At 37.5% G+C, this 20,594-nt stretch overlaps 2 protein-coding genes across 5 annotated transcripts in view; both read right to left on the bottom strand.

Annotated features, from left to right (window-relative positions):
* BICRAL (BICRA like chromatin remodeling complex associated protein) overlaps positions 1 to 3,659 on the bottom strand; it is a 71,110-nt gene extending 67,451 nt beyond the window's left edge. The window contains exon 1 of the mRNA XM_064414370.1: positions 3,326 to 3,659. The gene's annotated coding sequence lies outside the window, so the exon portion shown is untranslated. The remainder of the gene's footprint in view (positions 1 to 3,325) is intronic.
* Positions 3,660 to 7,303: 3,644 nt separating this feature from the next.
* The window catches only part of UBR2 (ubiquitin protein ligase E3 component n-recognin 2), a 55,687-nt gene continuing 42,396 nt past the window's right edge, over positions 7,304 to 20,594 (bottom strand). For 3 of the 4 annotated variants that reach the window (XM_064414363.1, XM_064414362.1, XM_064414364.1), the window contains 15 exons: positions 20,471 to 20,568; positions 20,162 to 20,234; positions 19,168 to 19,316; positions 19,023 to 19,078; positions 18,501 to 18,597; positions 16,467 to 16,534; positions 15,831 to 15,966; positions 15,112 to 15,202; positions 14,213 to 14,343; positions 13,447 to 13,555; positions 13,146 to 13,202; positions 11,576 to 11,653; positions 11,136 to 11,306; positions 10,357 to 10,458; positions 7,304 to 9,568 (listed from right to left, as the gene is read on the bottom strand). In XM_064414363.1, the coding sequence (XP_064270433.1) occupies positions 9,427 to 9,568; positions 10,357 to 10,458; positions 11,136 to 11,306; positions 11,576 to 11,653; positions 13,146 to 13,202; positions 13,447 to 13,555; positions 14,213 to 14,343; positions 15,112 to 15,202; positions 15,831 to 15,966; positions 16,467 to 16,534; positions 18,501 to 18,597; positions 19,023 to 19,078; positions 19,168 to 19,316; positions 20,162 to 20,234; positions 20,471 to 20,568 (1,558 nt within the window). In that variant the 3' untranslated portion in view covers positions 7,304 to 9,426. Of the gene's footprint in view, positions 9,569 to 10,356; positions 10,459 to 10,555; positions 10,718 to 11,135; positions 11,307 to 11,575; positions 11,654 to 13,145; positions 13,203 to 13,446; positions 13,556 to 14,212; positions 14,344 to 15,111; positions 15,203 to 15,830; positions 15,967 to 16,466; positions 16,535 to 18,500; positions 18,598 to 19,022; positions 19,079 to 19,167; positions 19,317 to 20,161; positions 20,235 to 20,470; positions 20,569 to 20,594 lie in introns of all 4 variants that reach the window. The other variant, XR_010359190.1, reaches the window with a different exon arrangement.

Here is a 20,594-nt window from a genome sequence, read left to right as displayed (position 1 = left end):
AGCTATTAGTTCCTAAGTAGCCTTAATACAATTGATAAGATTAGCTTGGGCATTTGGTAATACCACAGAAATACAAGTGTGCAGCTTAGCAAAGAGCATGGGAATGCTATATCAGGCTCACAGGCACCACGGGCCTCCTAGCTGATGGGCTGGGAAGATTTTCAAGGCTGATATAAAGAAAAAGGGATCCCAGCAAAACAGTTCCTGATTTACACCCAGCTTGCTTGTTTTGTGAAAGAAGCCAATGCTGTTTTTAGCATAATCAATGGAAAAAGGGGACGGATCACAAATGCTTATTAAAAAAAAAAAAAAAAAAGAAAGAGCATTATTAGAGATTAGTTAATTAAGAGATAAGGCCAGAAAAATAGAATGGAGCCATGTGATAACAGCCCCCTGTGGGGAAGGCACAGGCTTAGGCAAATTTATTTCTGGCAACAGCAATGCAGCTATCTCAAATTTGAAGTCATGCCTACATGGACCATTTCCTGATTTCTATCAGACCTATAGTGTTCAGTGACTGACTGAAACACTGAAGTAGTAAAACACCTCTCTCAAAGCACCTGCATTGCTGCTCCCATGTAATTTCATAGGTATTTCTGAATCTGGATCCAAAGCACAGTTGTGAGGTGGGACAGCTGGAGGAAAGCCTGGCCTGGAGCTCAGCTTTGTAGACTCTCCATCACAGTCTCTGCAGCACCCTGCCCTGGGGATATCCCTTTTTGCAGTTCCTCCCTAACATCTGGGAGGGCTCCACAGAGGGAGGCTGAGCAGGATTATCACCTCCCAACCCACCAGCTCTCCAAAAAGCACGTACAAACAACTACTCTTGCCTGATTGTTTCTACTAAGAGGATAGCCCATAAACCACAAGGAAGTACATTTCCAGTTTGTTCTCAAAGCTCTCCAGAGCAAAGGGTGGTGCAGGAACCAGAGGAACCAGTCAAATAGTGAAGCCAGGACCAAAGGGCAGGTCTGCAGCCTGCCACCAGACTGATGCACACCCCCTGCACCAGGCAACCAAGCAGCACATCCCTGGGCAAAACAGGACCAAGCATTGCAAAGCAGAAGTGAGGAGACTTGGGCATGTGGAAGTTGGAAAGGCACAATTGCAGCTGGAGGGTGATGAAAGAAGGAGAGCAAAGCACTAAATCTCAGATACACAATTCCCCACACTGAATCCCTTGGTAATAGGGTGAAAATGTTTCGTTCTTGAAAAAAAATCCCCACAGAAGTCACTTTGAAGTCTGTGATGGTGCAGAATTTAACAGCAGCACCAAAGAAATGCTGTCCTTCCCAGCTGGAGATGCACAGAGCCCGTGCTCCAGCCAGGCAACAATGTCAGGATACCCAGGCTGGAAGGAGACTCTGGCTGTGTTCATAAGTTCCAAGGCACACACAATCCCCAGACACAAAATTTTCCTCTCACAAATCACTTCCTGCCTTCCCAGCCATCCAAATAACCTGTCCAGAGGGTGGCACAGCTCTGCCTTAGACAGATGTGTGTGAGTTTTCCCATTTTCATATGTGTTTTCTCCAGCACAAATAACAAGCTAAGGTTAAAAATTACAAAAACACAGGGGGGACATATCAAAAAGGACAAGGTGAATTCACAACTTTGTATGAATGAATCTTTCATTAATTACATAAATAAATCAAAACCTTAATAAAATTGATTCTGTAATGTTGTTGTTGGCATATTTTAAGTAAATTCTGACAGCATTTCTTGTTTTCACCCCAGAATGTTAAATGTAATTAGGACTTAAAATTCAAATTTATTCTCTACTTCTCTTAGTTGTTTTTCTATTATTTTAGAGTATTTTAGATTATTTTTGAGATAGGTAATATTAAAAATGGATCAAATGCATTTCAGGAAACATTTTGTTCAGGGAAAAACTTGTAGTGGTATGTCTAGATTTCAAATAATTACTACCACACCATATCCCTGATTCCAGTGGGAGAAAACAACTTTCTGTCCCCTCCCTCTTTGCAAGGTGGCACTCGGCCAGGAGTGCTGCTTACACAGGTAGACAATCCCAGTGCCACACATTCTCCTCAAACACCTCTCAGCCAGGTCCAGGTCTCTGTCACTGGTGAAGGTTTACAAGCAGATCCCAAATCTCTGAGAGCAGGATTCAACCCCTTCCTGGTCTCACCACAACCACTGCTGCTGCAGCCCTGGAAACCACGTGCATCTCAGCAGCCATGCCTGGAGCAGGGCATCCCACCCTGAGCACTCACTGTGCAGTGAAGCAACACATCAGGTCTTGGGTTTGCTGTCCTAAATGGATGTGACACCTTTCAATGCCTGGATAACTGCTCTTCCACATCTGCCCAACAATTTGAAATGCTGCCCACACACAAATGTTTGTCTCACACACACTGGCATTAGAAGCAGTTACCCCCAGCCTCCCAGCTGAACACTCTGTGCTTCTGCATGCTCCAAGTGACACACATGTTGCTAGTGTAGAGCATTTACCACTCCATTAGAAAAAAAACCCTCAAAATTCCTTTTTTCCAGCTCCATCCAGTTGAAGCTGAGAGACGGGATCTTAAAGACTGCATTACAAAGTAGTACACAGAAAAAAAACCCCACAAAAGTTCTTTGTTTCAGAGTTCATGCCATGCTCCAAGCTTTCAGCTATTAGAGCACTTTATGAATTACCAAAACCTGACCTGGAAAGAATTATTATATGAGATGCCTGACTAGCTCAACAGCATGAAGTAGCTGCTTAGCAATTACTGCAGATTTTTTTGTATTTTGTGCTAAATTGCACATTCATTGCAAGACTGATACAATCACTGCAAAAATACTGCAAGGCTTCTTGAAGCTGTCTTTACGGGGAGCAAACAGCACCTTTCTAATGCAGGCATCTCTAGTTAGAGGACACCAGTGAATTACATCAGTGAACACATTGCTGATCCCCTCGCCCTCGTTATTTTTATATAATCTTCTCTCCTATTCATTAACACACTTTGCCATCCTCCACACTTAAAGAGTACTGCAAGTACAGAAATACGTTTCACACATTGTTCCTCAAATACATGGTTGATTTCAAATCCATACTTAGGTTTTATAAGTCACTAAAATATTCCGCAGTGGTCTGCACAGACACCATCCCTAACCTGAGCTCAGCTGTCCCACCCTGCCCAGGGCTCTCTACCCAGTCTGGCTTTCCTTCCAGGATCCCACGCAAAGGACAAGCTGGAAAACTTACCACCTCCAAGCTCACGCTGTCTGAAAAGAGACTGTGAAAATATATATTCACAAACTGATGAAAAAGTAACATTTAATCATTGCTGTCATGGAGACGAAGATCAGTACTTGCCATTTCGTAGCTCCTACACCTGGCGCACTGCGAAACTCCTCATACTCTCCCTCTTCTTTTTTCCTCCAAGAGAGGAGTGCTTGACAAATCTCTCCATCAAAGATGTTAGATTTGGGCATCTAATGTTTGCATGCCAGGAGAGGGGGAAAGGTGGCAGAAGAGCAGGAAAAAAAAAAAGAGGATGAATATGCAAAAGACTCAAGATAAAAATATGCAAAGCAGATTTTATCTGTGGAACAAAGATTTGTAGAAGAAATGTTAAAACTGCCACAAAGTATGAATAGAAACATACATGTATGAAACAGCAGAAGAAATAACTGAGCAAGCCTTTAAAGAGCAGCATGTATGGATAACAAGGGATGTGACTGACAGCAATAAAGTGGGAAGATGCTGAGAAATGTGTTGTTTCCACCCAGCCCAGGAAGCCTGAGCTCCAAATGGCCGTGGTACAGTCGCCTTCTCAGCAGCAGAGTGTGGTGTGTGCCATTCCTCTTCATGTTATTTAGTACCAGCCAAGGCACCCAAAACAGGAAAAAGACAACAGACTGCCTTACTTGAGATCTAGGATGGGTGAAGCAGGATACTGAGGCAAAACACAGCCCCACAGGTCCTAGTGAATCCCAAAGAATACAAAAGACATTTCCAAAAGCCATTGCTCCTGTCCTCTGTAGCACCCAGTCCTGGCCAGGCTGCTTGGACACACACACACCCCTTGGTGTGCATGGTGTGTGTGGGTGGCTACAGTGAACTTCAATAAGAGAAATCATCATGCCCTTCCTATAGAGTCTCAAGCTGAAGTGAGAGAATGTTTTAGTACTGAGCTTTCATAAATAAATACATCATAAATACTCAGCTATTTCTCAGGGCCAGCTGGTGACAAGGGGCACTGAGCAGATCAAAGCCCCCCCCAACATGAGCAGAGGGGTACAAGGCATGCCTAATGCATGGTGATCACAGGGCTCTGCTTCGTAAAAACTTGAATTATTTTACTGCAGCTTATATTCCTCTCTCAGCCTGTAACACATTTAACTAATACACATGGACTACTATTAGGTGACAAACAATATTACCAATACAACGAGCTCAATGCTGTTTCATAAGTCACACCTGGATTAGCCATTAGAGATGATTCTCCCAGAACAGAACCAGGAATCACTCTCTCCTGACCCTTAGCCTTGGAATAAAATGGAAAATTAAAGCCCCTCTTCCCCTTACTGCAAAAAGCTGCTTAACTGTCTGAAAAGCACAGCTCTGTCGGACTTCCAGTGAGGCCTCTGAGACTTTTCCAGTGGATGAATTTTCAGAACCTGGTCTGAGGGAAAGCACTGACAGATGGAGAGCCTCAGCCAAGTCTGGGATCCCCAAGTTCTTCCCTGTCCCTGAACCAATAGCTCAAACTTCCACAACAGCAGAATCCCCAGACTCCACGGGCACTGCTGGCTGGCAGCAAGGAGAGGCAGGGAGGTTCCAGCTCCTCCTGGCCATGCCTCCCAGCTCCTGAGCTGTCTGTGCTGTGTGTTCTCTCTGCGGTCCCAGCAGCCAAGCAGGCAAGTAGTTTTTTACATAGTTATCCCAGGCTTACAGTGATGCCCTTCCATCAGTCATGGCCAGTTCTCCAAACCAACAAATGACACTCCCACAGGGTAAAGCTCACTCATAACTTGAGTTATCAGCAACTGGAGATGTAAGCCTGCTATCCATGCATCCACGTGGCTTCCATCAGTCACTAACAGATGGACAGCTTTTGTTTCAGCAATACTTATGTACAAAGTTCTTCCCGAGAGATTATTCCTGCATTTGCATGAACACAGCCCAAAAAGAAACACCAACTATACTCTAATTCCTCCACATTCAAATCCCAAGAGGAAAAAAAAAAAAAAAACAAACCAAGAAGAATTCATAGTGAGAGAGACATTTCCCTGAAGACTACTTGCCTGTAACACTTCCCATCGCTGCTAAGCAACCTTTCTCTGTGCCTGTCCCTGAGGAGATGTGGAAGCCATTCCATACAGCTTGAACCAGCAACCCAGAGGAAGGAGAGTCAAACTGCTATGTGTTAGCTGTGCATGCACAAGGATGGCTGGCAGGCTCCCTGGCTTGCACCACTCCTTCAGCACCTGGAAGCCATCCTGCAAAAGGCAAGCCTGGATAACAACTGAATCCAGTGCTGTTCCCATAAAGTCTGCAACCTTCTTCATGCAGCATCAAGAACTCTGGGGCAATCACCACCGTATGGAGCTGAGGAACTGAACAGCTAATGGTAGAGAAGGAGATGCTTCCCTATGAAAGTTCCTTTAATGCCAGTTAAGATATGAACAACACCATTCCATTCCCATGGTGAAGCAGGACTGGCTCAACAAAAGCTAAGCTGATTCCAATACAAAAATACTCAGATCCCAAGACCCACAGAACCCCACAAAAGCCCAGTATCTCTTTATTACCAGAGGTGCCTATTTTTGTATATTCTGCTGCTGTAAAACACTTTCTCTGTACAGCCAATGTCTTACTTTAGAAGAACTTTCAATATGATTTCTGACATCCTCATAACCAATTTGGGGAGATGTAAACTAGGCAGACTGCAAGGTGGACAGAATCTTGGCTGGATTTTCAGGCTCAGAGGGTGGCAGTGAACAGTTGGAAGCAAACCAGTTACAAGCAGAATTCCGCAGGGGCTGATATTCAAGCCCAAACTGTTTAACACTGTCATATTTGACTTATATAATCAATAATCTCAACAGCAGAATGGAAATAGAGGATCAGCACTTCCTGCTGGAGGCAATTCCTAGAAAGGAGCAGAGGAGACTCCAGGGTGGAAGGGAGGCTGATTGAAAACTCAGTTGATCATGACACGACACTACTGTGAAGAGATTTGAGATGCAACTCCCCTTGTACAATTTAACCTTCCAGAAAGGAAAACAGCTGGGATTTAATGCTGAAGGTGGGCTGAGCATCCAGTTTCTCCTCTACAAATTCAGGCCACAGAGAAAATTTTCATGACAGAACTTTTAAACACCATCATTTAAAATAATAATTTAAAAATACACTTAAAATGAGATGCCAGGGCTCAAGCACGAGAGCTGGCCAGGGTTCATATTAAATGAGAAAGGACAGAAAAGGGTCTATGCAGCTGCTCACCCCATGTCCACTGTCCCAGGAAAAAGAGTGAGCTGTATAGTGCAGGAACACACTGAACCCTTCAAGTCCAGGTTGTTCCCAGTGCTAATAAAGTGGGAAGGCATGAAATGCACTTGCTTAGTGATCAGTATTGAAGACTGATTTGAGGGACATGGGAAGAAGCTGCAGAGAACCAGAGGAGAGCTGAAAATAGAAATAGTCTTGAGAATCCATTAGCACTTCATCTCAGTCAAACTCCCTGTAACATCACATGAAGTGGTTAAAGAGCTGTGGCAGCACTGGCTCTTGGCACAAGTCAGAAGGCATCAGGTGTTTGTTATCTTGGTTATAGACTTCGAGCAGAGTAAAACTGAGCCTCCTGTGGCAGACTTAGGGGAGTAAAAAGTGTTATCTTCTAGTATAAACAGAGTAAATAACATTACTGATGTGCACCTCAACCCTCATCCCTTTATAAAATGTAACTTACAATCCTTTAAAAAGATGATTAGACTTTTTGGTAGAGGTCAAGAAAGGTTTAGCTGACTGAAGCAAGTGACACTAATAATATAATCATCTTACACTTATAGCCAGGGAATTGCAGATATTGCACATCCAGGTATTTCTGTCAGCTTGTGATTAACAAGGGACACACTTGAAGGAACAAGCTCAGCAAAATTCTGGAAACAACATTTAAAAAGTACTTATTGAACATTGACATGAAAAGCTCATACTTGATGTTTTCAGCTTTGTTTTGTATTTTGTTATGATGGTTTTGTATCTGGGACTTTTTGTGGGTTTTGCTGGTTTTTTTTCCTTCCCCCACACACATAATATATTCTAGATTGTACAAATAATTCATAAATATTAAAGTTATAGCCAATTTATTACAGATATTATTTCCCTGATACTGAAACAATGTTATATATAAATATTTCTACATTAATATAAACACATGCAAAACAAACTAGAAAACAGAAGTCTCGAGTAAAGAACGACCAAATTGCAAAAAGAAAATATTAATTGTGTATTTTGCAAGGGTTTGTGGTTGCAGCATCCAACTCTGATCCCAGAGGAAAAACAAAAAATCCTTCTTGCTGTCAGTATTTTGGTTTGCACAGAGAAATCTGTCAAAATCATTATCTTTTTAATATGATGATTACAGGAAAAGAGTTTTTCAACCGTTACACATTACTTGAAATTGTGGCACATAGGTTAAAAAGCAAAGGAATAGTAACATCACCAAAAAAGTGGGATTTCTAAGTACCATGCACAGAAAATTGTTGGTACATCAACCACCTTAAGTAGGGAAGGGCAAGATAGAGCATTAAATGTCATTTTCCCCTGCAACTTCTCCATGTCTCTTCCTAAAAAGTGACAGCAATATTTAAATGATCCAATCTATGACAGGTAACAGAGACAAAAGCAGTCTGTACTTATGTTAAGAAAAGGAAATCCACATTGGCCAAGTTTCTTTATTTGATACTTCACATCTTCACTCAATACTGTTACTGAATGTTTGAAAAACTGTCCTGTACACCATGAATATACAAAATTTTTCTGAAGCATTAAATCTGTAAAAATAGGAACAATTCAGTCAGACCAAGTGTAACTGAAGACCTGGCAGACAGTGAAGGGAATTGTTTATCCGGGCTGAGATGCAGTCAGAAATTAAGACTTAACTAAAAGCACCACAGACTATTAAGGAAACAGAACTATGTAAATTAAGATTTTACTAATTTGTCAGAAGATAGGAGAGAGAAAGGTAATGGATTTTATTTTAAATCAGTAAGCATAATGTGATTTTTAGAGACACCTGGGAGGTCTAATTACATACAACTAGAAAACTCACTGCCTTCAGGCACCCTCATATCAAGTGCAAATCTGCGCAGTTATAGAATATATTTATAAAATATACTATATGCAAACATCTTTACAGAGCTTTAAATCAAGCCAAAAAGTAAATATACTTGATGGGACAACAGGAAAAAAAATTCAAAAACCAAAAATATGGGCAGTGTGACTGTGGCCCTGCAAAGCCAGAGGAAACCACTCAGTTTATCTGCAACAAAAAGAAGACGAGATTTGCACCTTAAAAGTTGACTCTTAACAAAAATGAAGAAAACATCTTCTGTGCTTCTGAAAATTAACATAAAATTAGCTTTCGTGAGTTTTACATATTATTGTTATCTTAAAATAACTTCTAAAGCACAATGTCAATCCTTGAATACCAATAACCAATCACGTAATTGAAAGTGAAAGGGTTTCCCAGCTAAATTCAAATTAAAAACTACATAATTCTAAGGAGTGCAATGCTCTGGAAAAAGCTTTAAATTAAATTATTTTACTTGTAAAGCTAGTGTTAGTTTTTTTTAGTTAAAAAACAGTTGGAAGCAAGAAAGCTGCAAGAGTACAAATGACAAAATCCTTTTTAGATACACCACGTGAAAGAGTGAATTATCCACTGATGCAGACAGAAACATCCATTTGCTACATTATTTGCTTCCTTACTTCATTCCATTGCATGTACATACAGCATAAGTATTAAAATGCAGAATAATAAATAAACCGGCTCAGATTACTAGCAAAGGGCAAAAACACAATCCAGAATTGTGCTCTATCTAGTTTCTGTTTCAGCAGTCTTTTTCTCTTCAGTTCACGTGAAAAATCATAGTCAGACTTCCAAAAAGAGTCGTTCTTTTTTTTTATCAGAAACTTAAGTTCATTTGCCCAGGTTCATAACCAAGACATTTCTGTGAAGGAAGCACAGTGCAAATTATAGGACTAATAAAATTTGCTTACATAGAAAGAAGTTTACTTGATTAATGTTAATTGGTATCTTTATGAAATACATTGTAAAACAAAGATTAAATAACAGGACTGAGTTTGTTGGGGTTTTTTTCCATAGACTTTTTTCCTCATCCCTCCTTTGAAAAGCTTACTGAATTACAAAAATCTTTAACAAAGTTCCAGTCTTCAGCAGATAATCATTATAAATGCTGCCAATCAATGCCAACTAGAGTTTGATTTGCTTCTTGTGCATGTCCAATTTCCTCTGTAATACTGTGCTGCTGCCAGAGTTTTTGAATCTTTTTAAATCGTTCTTTGCACAGATGTAAGGGATTCCCACGTCTGAAAAGGAGATAACACTTATCAGGAATGATAAAACACTGGAACTAAGCACAAACACATGTGTGACACACTAAGTATTAGATAACCCTCTAAAATACTACAATATTTAGATAACCCTTTAACATTATTCTGTTATCAGAGCAAATCATTAGGTATTCGGATGAGTAACCTCCAGTGATACCTTGTCTGGTGCCCCTTCCTTACAGCTCAACAATTCCCTCCGGCCCCTGGGAACATCATATCCAGCCCACCAAACTCCAAATGCAGGGTTTTGGCAACCTCTCTGGGTTGAACCAGTTCATATTCTCTGATTTTGGCCAGTTTCAGAACTAGCAAGTATTAACAATATCAAGTCCCTAAATTATCCTCGCATAGGAAGCAGAGACAGGAGTTAAGACAAAGAACTACCATATTGAATAAAAAAAATATCATAGTATTTCCACTTGGTATTAAATTAACACAGGTTATAAAAACAAATGCACTAGATACAAATGAAATTTTCAGCCTGAGTTTCTAATCAACTTCACAGATACTAGAAAGATTTAATTTTAAGCAGTTTTCAAGACGACTGTTTTTAATTTGGAGAAGATCATCCATGAAGTATTTTTGACCTAAACCCATGTATTAACATGAAAACATCTGAAGATACTAGATGCAACAGCATTGTCAAAAAATAATGTTACCTATATAATTAACATTTTAAAAAAATAACAAAAAAGTTGTTTTTCCTAATTACAGATAGTTCTATAATTCCTGTCTTTAAAAGATGCAGTTTGTAAAATATTTACCTGAGTCCCTGGTCTGTCTCTCCATAGTCATCAAGATAAGGAGGAGGATAAAAACAGCCCTTTGTTTTCCCAGCTAAAAATAGCACCTGACATTCTCGTACTCTGGAGAGAAACAGAGAGAAGATTTTTAGGTATCGATTTTTAGGTGAATAGTGTCTCATACTGTCTTTCCAGTTCCATACTGGTTTCCAGTTCTTACCTACTTTCATTCTGTATAATCTTCATGTACATATTTTTAAAAGCACATTTTTTTAAAACTACATCTCTCATTCTTCTTCCTGTTATAACTCCTCAGTAGCAGTTAAAAACAATGTCATTTCATGTCTTAATATTTGCAGTCTGTGTAAAATACTCAAGGGAACTACACGAAAATAAAACAATTTTGTTTCTCATTAATCTTTGCCAAGTGAAAATAGACATTATCTAACCCTTCCCTGTATTCAGGAAGACAACTAAAATGAATTTCTGTGTTTTCACCAGCAACAGCAGCAAAAAAATCAAAGTATTTACCTTCATCATTTTGTAATACTTGAGTAGAAATAAATGCACAGGCAAAACAAATTCCACTGAAAATGAAATTTGAACTTTCTTTGAAATTTTATCTTCAAAGAAGCAACCTCTGAACCTTACACCAAAGCATAGGAAGATGAATACACTTTAGTTTTTAGCAACCCTGTTGTTAACAAAACACTGCCTGCAATCACATTCATAACTATTAATTTAATGACTATACACACCATCTAACCCAGCAATGAGAGGAGAGCTGTTCAGCTCCTTACCTAAGGAATATGCCCACTCCAGAACCACAGGTGTATGTATGTGCAGTACAGGCTCCAACATCTTCCCCTTCAAGTTCAGTCTGACAGCAGTAACTCTGAGAACACAGCATGGTCCCACACACAAGGCACAATGTTGGGGCTCTGCTTTTGTCACCACCTGATTTTGGACACCTTTTGTTAGGGAAAAAAAAAGAAACCCACTGTATGTGTAAATTCTAGATAGTAAAAACATTCAGAAGTACTTTTGAACATTTATACAGTTAATGGCTAAAATTTCTATTTCACTGTTTCACTAAAATACAGGGCAGTTTGACTGATAAATGCTATGTGCCCTTTATGATTCCATACACAACTTTCTGAGACTTTCAGGTTAAAGGTCTCCCAGCTGATGAAAGGAGCAGCAGACTTTGGGGTGCTCACTGTAATTGCACACAACTTACGAGAAATTGGATGCTTGGTTAATGAGGCAGCTGTAGTCGTCCGGAAGGTCTATTAATTTGTTGGATTCTCTTGCATAGCTAGAATAAAGCAATCAAATCAGCACTCATATTTCAATGAATAATACACAAGCAACTTCAAACTCATTCATGTTTTCCTGACTCATCTAAACAGCATCTGTGAGTAATTAATTTTTTAAAAAGTTTCCCTCTTTTCTGCCATTGTTTGAGTAAAATGGTAGCACATAAAAAGATGAACACACAACATCTCTCTAATAAAACACCTCCCCTTTTCTTAGTCTTATTTCTTATGAATTTGAGAAAATGGAGAGGTGGAAAATATATGTAATTTGTATATTTTTAGCAAACCTAATTATGAGGTCACTACAGATTTAAAGAAATATTTGTTCTCTCCTGTGTAAGTTTGTTTGTATTTTCTTTTTGTCACTGATATTGAATGGAAAATCGTCTGACTTGCAAGTTTAGGGAACTTGTATCCTGAAGAGAATGAAACATGCATGCTATGTAAAAGACCTATTTAATATCAAATACTTATATACTTGAAATATATTTAAAAGTAACAGATATTATACACAAAATTCTAATAATCTTCAATTCTAGAAATAATACAAATTAGACTGTGAAATGCAAACAGAAAGAGGAGTTTGCAACAGAAACAATGTACAAGAACATGCTGAGAGGAAAAAGAAATAATCACTGTCAAGTTAGACATAAGCTTGGGAAGAGCAGATAAGAATCAGCAAAAGGAACACATAGAAAAGATCCCAACAATCACATGTGGCAAGAAATCAATTACACAACCAAAATACTCTTACTGTGTATGAAATTCTGTTAAAGGTCTGGTGTTTCACAGATTGAGTGTTTAATTTTTATTTTTATCACAGTCTTATTGTATGCACAATGTTAAAAGATTAACTTTATGTATTTAGCAGAGGAGATTAAAAAGCAGGGATAGGCTTTTAATGACAGCACTGTGAACTTCATGTTCATTTCTAATTATTAGGATAATTGTTAACCACTATTTTTACCCAGCCTTCAGAAAGAACAACACCCTAAATGCTTTTCTACACCCACCAAGTATTAAATGCATTCTGAATTCAAAGTAATTGTGCAGCAAGAACAAATGTATGAAAAGCTGATTTTCTTTTCAGCAACTGATTTGGTGTTGGCTTTACTGAAGGAATTGGATTCTTTAAAAAGACAATTTAAAAAGCTCTTCAATGCCTAGTATTTTTAAAGAAAGGTTATACACATCTTTTAGCAACATCATATTTTTTGCATTAGAAGGTACAAAGTAATAGGAAACATGAGATAAAATTTTATGATTGCACATCAGTCTAAATAAAACCCCAATATTAAACCTTTCCTTTAAAATCTACTCATTTAAGAAATATTTCCTTTTCTTACAATATTAAAAAAAATCATTTCTTCCCTAATATCTTTATTATTCAATAAAGCAGAACAGATATTATGTTATTAAAAACGCCCAATAGAAAAAGTATTCAGAGACAGCTGAAACATTAAAGTTTTTTTCCCTGTCTCTTATGTTTACCTGATAGCATGTCTCTTGCCTTCCAGGTATCTTTTTACTTCATTGTTATTGCACCAACTACAAGGAAAAAAATGGCTTTTAACTTTACAGTTGATGATAAAAATACAAATAAGCAAAAAATCCAAAGTACATCTATTAAGAAACCACTACAACCAAAATGGTTTCTCTCAAAATACTTCTTTCAAAAATACTTTTCAAAATCTATTATTCACTTCCATAGGTATTCCTGGGAGAATACTTACACTCTATCTTATGCAGGATTCTTTATTATATTAAAACTAAGCACAAAAACACAACTTACCTTTCTATTAACGGGTTCAGAATCTCACTGTTTTCTTGAAAAAGGCAAGTGAGGTTGTTTGGCAAGGAAAGATAGCTACATAAGTGTTCAAACTGGTTTGCTCCATTTACTGAAAAACAAAAAAGGTGTAATTCTCATAACTTCATAATTAAAATGTTTATTATGACCACCTTCACATTTACATTCTATCCCTACATATGCCATATGTGGAGGACAGCACAGAATGCTACCAACATCGATTATCTTGGGTGTAACATAGTGAATTTACAGATATAATAGTATATAATGGATATAACAGTCCATGATATGGACTGGAGGGCACCTTAAAGACAATCTCATTCCAAGCCCACTGCCATGGGCAGGGACACCTTCCACTAGACCAGGCTGCTCAAAGGCCCATCCTACCTAGCCTTAATATTAATTATTAGCAGATGCTGATTGAATGAAATCAATGCAAGCAAAAGCAGGCCTCATTGGAAAACAACAATCCATAGCAGCTTTGAAACAATCAAAATTTCATTATTAGGAAGAAGAGAATCAATCTCTGTTTAAGTAATCTAGAATGGCATTTACCTCTACATTAAAAATGCATTTTAAAAATAACCAAATTTCTTTTTCCTTTTTCATTATGCTGATATGATGCTTCACTGATACAAAGCCCATATCCATTCAATCAGCTTCTTCAGACAAGAGAGTTTAAATGTAATTTATTTTGACCATTAATGTTTAAGTCTTCAAAACTGATTTAATACAAAGCAGACAATACCTTGAATTTCTGAGGGAGCTGGGACTCCATTTAAGTAATGAAAAAACAAAGCAGAACATCTCAGGAAAGGCATGATTCCAGCTTTTAGATTCCTCCACAGGTGCCAGCCTGAGGAAATTTCTTTCAAGGCACTTCAGAGAATAAAAGAAAAAAAGTTTGCTTTTATTTAATCATTTCAGTTTCAGAGCTATATTTAGTAAGTCAGAAGTCACACTGCATACTAAATTACTGACTTCAGCTGAAACAATCACAAATGCAGTGTTTATTTCAAAGCAATCTCTAGGAAAAACAACAAACCAGAGATTCATAAAAATGTAACCGACTGAGACAGTAATTTAAGGAGAATTCTGCATAAACATTCAGATCACAGAATGGTTTTGGTTGGAAGGGACTTTACAGACCATCTCATTTCAATCTCTCTGCCATGGGCAGGGATACCCTGCACTAGACCAGGCTGCTCAATGCCCCATTCTACATGGCCTTGAACACTGCCAGGGATGGGGCATAAACAACTTCTCTGGGCAGCCTGTTCCAGTGCTTCACCACCCTCACAGGAAACAACTTCTTCCTAATCCTAAAACCTACTTCCTTTCCATTCAAAGCCATTCCCATTCTAAGTGTACTCAGACACTGCCAATTTCAGATTCTGAAAACTGACTATAAAAATCGTTTCCAAACACAATCTTCATGAGAAGGTATCTTCCTGATCACAGATGAATTTACAGGAATAGTTACTTAAGTGAATCTAGAAGTGCTGGATTAGAAACAAGATATAAGAGTTTCCAAGTTACAAGTGTCATCTTTAACAGCACTAGTATATAGAATTCAGTCAGTAGTTAATGTTCAGTTCAGGAGGGAGAAAAATTACATAAAATTTTATCAAAAGATCATGGTTTTACCTTCCTGTACACTGGCAAAGAAATTTATACAGTGTAAGCACAGCTACTTCCTCTTCACTGTTAGTGTTTTCTTGGTCCATGCCATTCTCTTCTGAAGAAGAAATAAATAATTAACAAATTGTTTCATATATACACGTTTACACAAGAATGTATTTTTTCAAGTTCTGATAAAAATGCTCAAAGTAAGTGAAGTATTCCACTGAGATAGAATATGAGGTACTGGACAGCAGTTTTCTGCAGCACATATTATGTGGTAAGTTTGTGCTATTGTCAGCTCCAGTGAGGTGCTGGTTTAGTTGTTCAATTGGTTGGGTTTCTTGACATATGTGCTTGGAGTACTTTGTTTTTGGCAAACTATACCTTATCCAGGCTCCTCTTGCCAGGAGATACATTCCTTAATTTGCTAACTGCACCTCATTCATCAACCAATGCCTAAGCCAAGCCTGCAATAAACACCTCCTGGTACTGCTACAGTAGCTGGAAAGCCAGGATTCATTATTAGCTATGCTCCAAGAAACTTCTGGAGTAGAGCAATAAAGACAATGTGACTGAACTTTGATGAGTACAATTTATCAATACTTTTTATGGGCTCAAAGACAGCACCAACAATTCTATTTTGTAACTGTAAACTGCACACATTTACCAGCAGCCCGACAACTTTTCCCTGAGTAAAGACTGGAGGAATTGTTTCAATAGAAGTTGAGACAAAGTGGCATTACCTGTTGATGAGGTAAGTAAAATTTGTATTATGTGTGCCATAGTGACAAGATGAAACAGGTGAAGATCTCCAGTGCCAAGACTAACCCCTGAAAAATCCTGACAATGTATGGCAGGGAAAGAGAGCACCAAGCTTACCTGTGAAAGAAAACAAGAAAGTTGGTACATTCTTTTCCTTTTGAATCTTCCCCTTTTCTCTGCCCATGCTGCAACTACACCCCTTGGATGCAGCATATTATGTAAGGCTAACTTTTGAGCTCATTACACAGACATCATTTAAGAGAACAACAATTATCTATCAGGAAAGTTTTGAGTCTCTTTGGTTTTTTGGGTTTGTTGTTTAATTGGGGGGGGTTGGTTTTCATGCATTTTGGGGTTTCTAACAGAGAAAGAGTATGCATTCTGTCTCATCTTACTCCTTTTTAATTTATAGAAAAGAATACTTTTATTCAAAACCTTTAATTTAATACTTTTATTAAATTTTAAAAGGCGTCCAAGTGTATTGAGAAGTGAAAAAATACTAAAAACCTGAACATTTTGAAAGGCTCCTAACTCAGAGTAAAGAGAAAGTTTTCAATAGTTTTTACATAGTGTTTACTGGATCAAAACGTTATTAATATATATTAAGAAATACTTACCAATAAATGAAACATGTCAATATCAAGTATGCAAGGAAGATTCCCATTTTTTTCATTAGGCACCAGTGCTAAGTATTTTGGAGAGAATAAAAAAATATTAATTGAACATTTATACATGAAAATATTTTAGCGTACTTCAGTTAAAAAATGAGAGCCATCTCCTTCATTTACATGCTTAAAGAACTTAAAATACACATGTACCTGTTTTTTTCCAGAGTCAATTCAAGAACTGTTGAGCATTATTGGAAAAGAGTCTTGCTTACTTTATTGTATTAAAATAAAACAACAGTGACTAAACAGGAGCACTGATCATTGTCTCTTGGACAGCTGCTCAAATAAAACTGCAATTTGCTTAACTCCACAATCACTGCCTGAATGTGCCTTACATAAATCATTTGCCTTACTGACTCAAAAATTCATTGCTTCAGTCTCTTCTCTTGAATTCATCACTTTAATTAAGGTAGAGCTAGGTGCTGGTCCCTACCTCTCTGTAGCATTTACAGTAAGCACAAAGTGTTAACCAAAGTACTCCAGCTGACAATAGAAATTCACACACTTAATGAATTCCAAGCAACTTCATTTAAAAGCAAACACAAATTCAGTGTTTTGAAAAATGTTACAAGATATTTTAAGTAACAATCAAGGAATGGTTGCTTACTTCTTTACTCCAAGCAGTAAAATCTGATTTGTAATAAAGCTGCAGCTCTGGGTATATTTTACAATGCAGCTATAAGTATTAAGCTGCCAAGTTTAAAAACACTACTAGATTAAAAAATAGCCTCATCATGACAACTTAAAAATACTTCAGCTGAAGACTGGTGCCTTGCTGACCAAAAAAACTGAGAGCTGAAGACATGTGACAGTTGGAAGCTATTTCTATTAGCAAACATTTCACCACGACTCAGATTTCAAATGCTTTTCTTTTTGTCAGCATATAGCCACAGAACTCAACCCAAAAGTGTGAAAAATGTCTGTATCAAAAACATGACCAGAGCAAGGGACTTCCAAAACTGAACTTATTTTCAGTAAATCATCTGTATGTATTGTTTACGGAATACAGACAGATCAAAAGATCATAATTTTCATTATCCCTAGCCTGAAAAAATAAAATAGAGAAACTTTTCCTTCATAAAAATAAAAGCAGTACAGTTGCTTCTGTCAGTTGGAAGGAAGGAGAGCATTGAAGTTTGGAGCTTATTGACTCAAGTTTTCAAGAAAACCCAAAACACTCAGAACACCATATATTGCAAAGTTCCCATCAAACAGCCAGCAGCATTTTCTCTTCTGCTTTACATAGAAAACAGCTCAACCATTACTGCTACAAAGTGATGTCAATTAAGTCTTTCACCATAAAGTTGCCAAATGTTTGCTGAAGTAGCTGGTTTCCATCTACCAGTAATTTCACTATATCAATGCATTTTAAAAGTTACTCTGCTCTATTGACTGGCGATATTAAAGTTATCCCATTTTATAATACCCTTTCAGAACTGTCTTCTCATGGGCAATTACTTCATTAGACTGAACTTCACACTCTTCATCTGTATCTACTAATGCTTCAAGCTTGGAACATTTTGGCTGTTCTCATTAAAATTCTCAATTAACATATGACATTACATAGTAAGTCCTGTCTTATCAGAGATCCTACTTTTCAAAGAGAGAGAAGTTTGCAGATTTATTACAGACTTCTGCAAATATCCACTCCACACTATATTAATCTTAATTTCTTCATGTTTAAAGCTCCAGTGGATTATTTTTTGTGAAGGACCACATTTCCTTCTTGTTTGCCCTAGGTATTTTTCTCTAATGAGCAATCAGCAGAACTTCTTCACAGCAAAATATCCATGCTTCTCTTGCATTTGCAGTCCAAAAGAATGTCTTTTTTCTTGACACAACACATATAGGTGGAAATAGCAGCTCTTGGTTTATTACTTAATAACACTACATAAAATAATCTTCTAATCAATACTAACAGTCATTCTGAAAGCATTCATATCTATCTTCACAAAAAAATCTGGTGTAAGGTGGCAAACTTACATGCTAATAGAGTACAAAAGTGACCCTGTACTGCTGAAAGAGATGAAACTGTCCAGTGAGCTGCTGCAAATCTCGTTAACGATGTAAGGCAGTCATCCTGTAAAAATAAAGAAAAAGAGACACTGCCACAGTTAATGAAGTTCCTCAATGTGAAGAAGTCTTTTGATTTAATAGCATTTTTCTCAGGCCTCTCAATTGTAGCTTATGGGGGCAGTTTGATTGTGTAAGTATATGACAGATACTTATGTTTATGCAAATATGCAAGTTCCTTTTGGCATTCTTATTTTGACTGTTACCATGAGAAACTGCAGCCTTGATAAATTATGTATTCATTGGAAAAAAAGGTAACAGTTTTGCTAGATGTGGTTTTTAAATAGTTTAATGATCAGATACAGATCAACTAAACAATAGGGTCCAACAAATAAAACTATCCAATAACCATAACTAGAAGGTAGATATTCCTCACTCAGTAGTCCCTCTTTTTTCCACCAATTTAGAGAGGAATTGCTTCTTGTTCCTTACCTGTCGACAAGGTAAATGACCAAATAATGGCTTATCTTCATCAGCTAAAATTCGTTCTGGAAAAAAACCCACAAAAATTCATTGTTGTGAGTTTAACCAAATTCTGAAAATCTCCTATAAAGGAGCCAAATGAACAGATCAGTACCAATAGTCTGTATTGTGTAAGCACAGCTGCCCCAGCACATGATAGGTACACGTGGGTCTTCCTCATTTGGATGAACCTTCAAGCCTACTTTGTAAGTTGCCGTACCAAAAGTTGTTAGCATCTCTTTTATGCTCTCGGAATAAGGATTCCTGAAACAAAGTAAACAATATTACTAATTCATTCTTTCTGCCACTGGCAGCATAGCACCTCTAATGATAAGCATTCACCCCATAGATGAACAACTGGAGTTCTAAAATTTAAGTGACAACTCCAATATTCTTCTTTGGATCTGGTATTCTGTAACCTCAAATTTTTGTGACAGATCCCCAATTATTCTTTGATTTTTTTGTTTGGAACCAATCTTATTTTTATTGTTAAGAATATCTAGTCTTCAAACACAACAAAGTCAAGGCTAAATTACCAGAACTGTGTGTGACTGAAAGCTAAATCTGTCATCAGCTGGGATAAGAGTCTTGCATTTTGTGTGCAACTGGCAGACCAAGGTGTGCACCACGTAACAAGTTTTCTTACTTTCTCTTGAAGTGAAGAGAGTGTGCAACCAAATACAAATACACCTTTACACATGAAATTACATATTAATTACAGGCAAATTAATTACAGACAAACTACATATTAACCTTCTCTCCATTTCATAGTCTTCCTTCATTTTTTACATTTTGTGCTGGCTATAATGATCAATCCTTCACCCAGCTACAAGCAGTACAAAACAATCCTCATGCTGTAATTTATATAAGTGCAACATGTTTCTGCACAATGACTTAGCACATTCACGTCTGAAATTCTACTGAATTACTTAGGACTTCTGGAATGGACTTCAATGTCATCATCATAATAATATTAACTTTTGTAATTAAAGCAAAATTCACATATTTGCCCTAATTACTGAGACCTTCTAGCACAGAAGTTACGTTTTATTTTCAAGCTATGATTCTATGATTAATTTTTAATGATTTGTTAATATGTAAATACATACTTCAGTTTGAAATCGGGTCTAAATCCTTCAGGTAATTGTAGCTGATCCATTTTTTCTGAATGACCAGAATGGCCTGTACAAACAAAAAGTAATAAATCACTGATCATTCACCTATATGTAATTCCTACATTACAGAAAGATGCAGAAGCAGAATCTGAAATTCCATCACGAGAAACTGAAATCCCAAGCTCTTCTTGCCACTTATGCCATCATCTCTCTACTCCACTGTGGCAGAAACAAAGTGCTTGGCTTCTTCCATGAATATTACAACATTTTCACATTTAGAAACATAGATTTCTTCAGACTTACTTGCACAGTCTTCATTTCGCAGTAAATGCAGGGCTTTTACTTGCTGGGATACTGTTTTGATCCACTGAGTTAGATTTGGTTGGCTTGAAAAGTCTAACCTGTCAAAAAAAAAATAAACCAAAAA

The sequence above is a fragment of the Passer domesticus genome, chromosome 3 (genome assembly GCF_036417665.1).
Source record: "Passer domesticus isolate bPasDom1 chromosome 3, bPasDom1.hap1, whole genome shotgun sequence".
In the NCBI taxonomy this organism is placed as follows: domain Eukaryota; kingdom Metazoa; phylum Chordata; class Aves; order Passeriformes; family Passeridae; genus Passer; species Passer domesticus.
The sequence above is the reverse complement of the archived record's forward strand: the minus strand, read 5'-3'. Positions and strand labels throughout refer to the sequence as shown.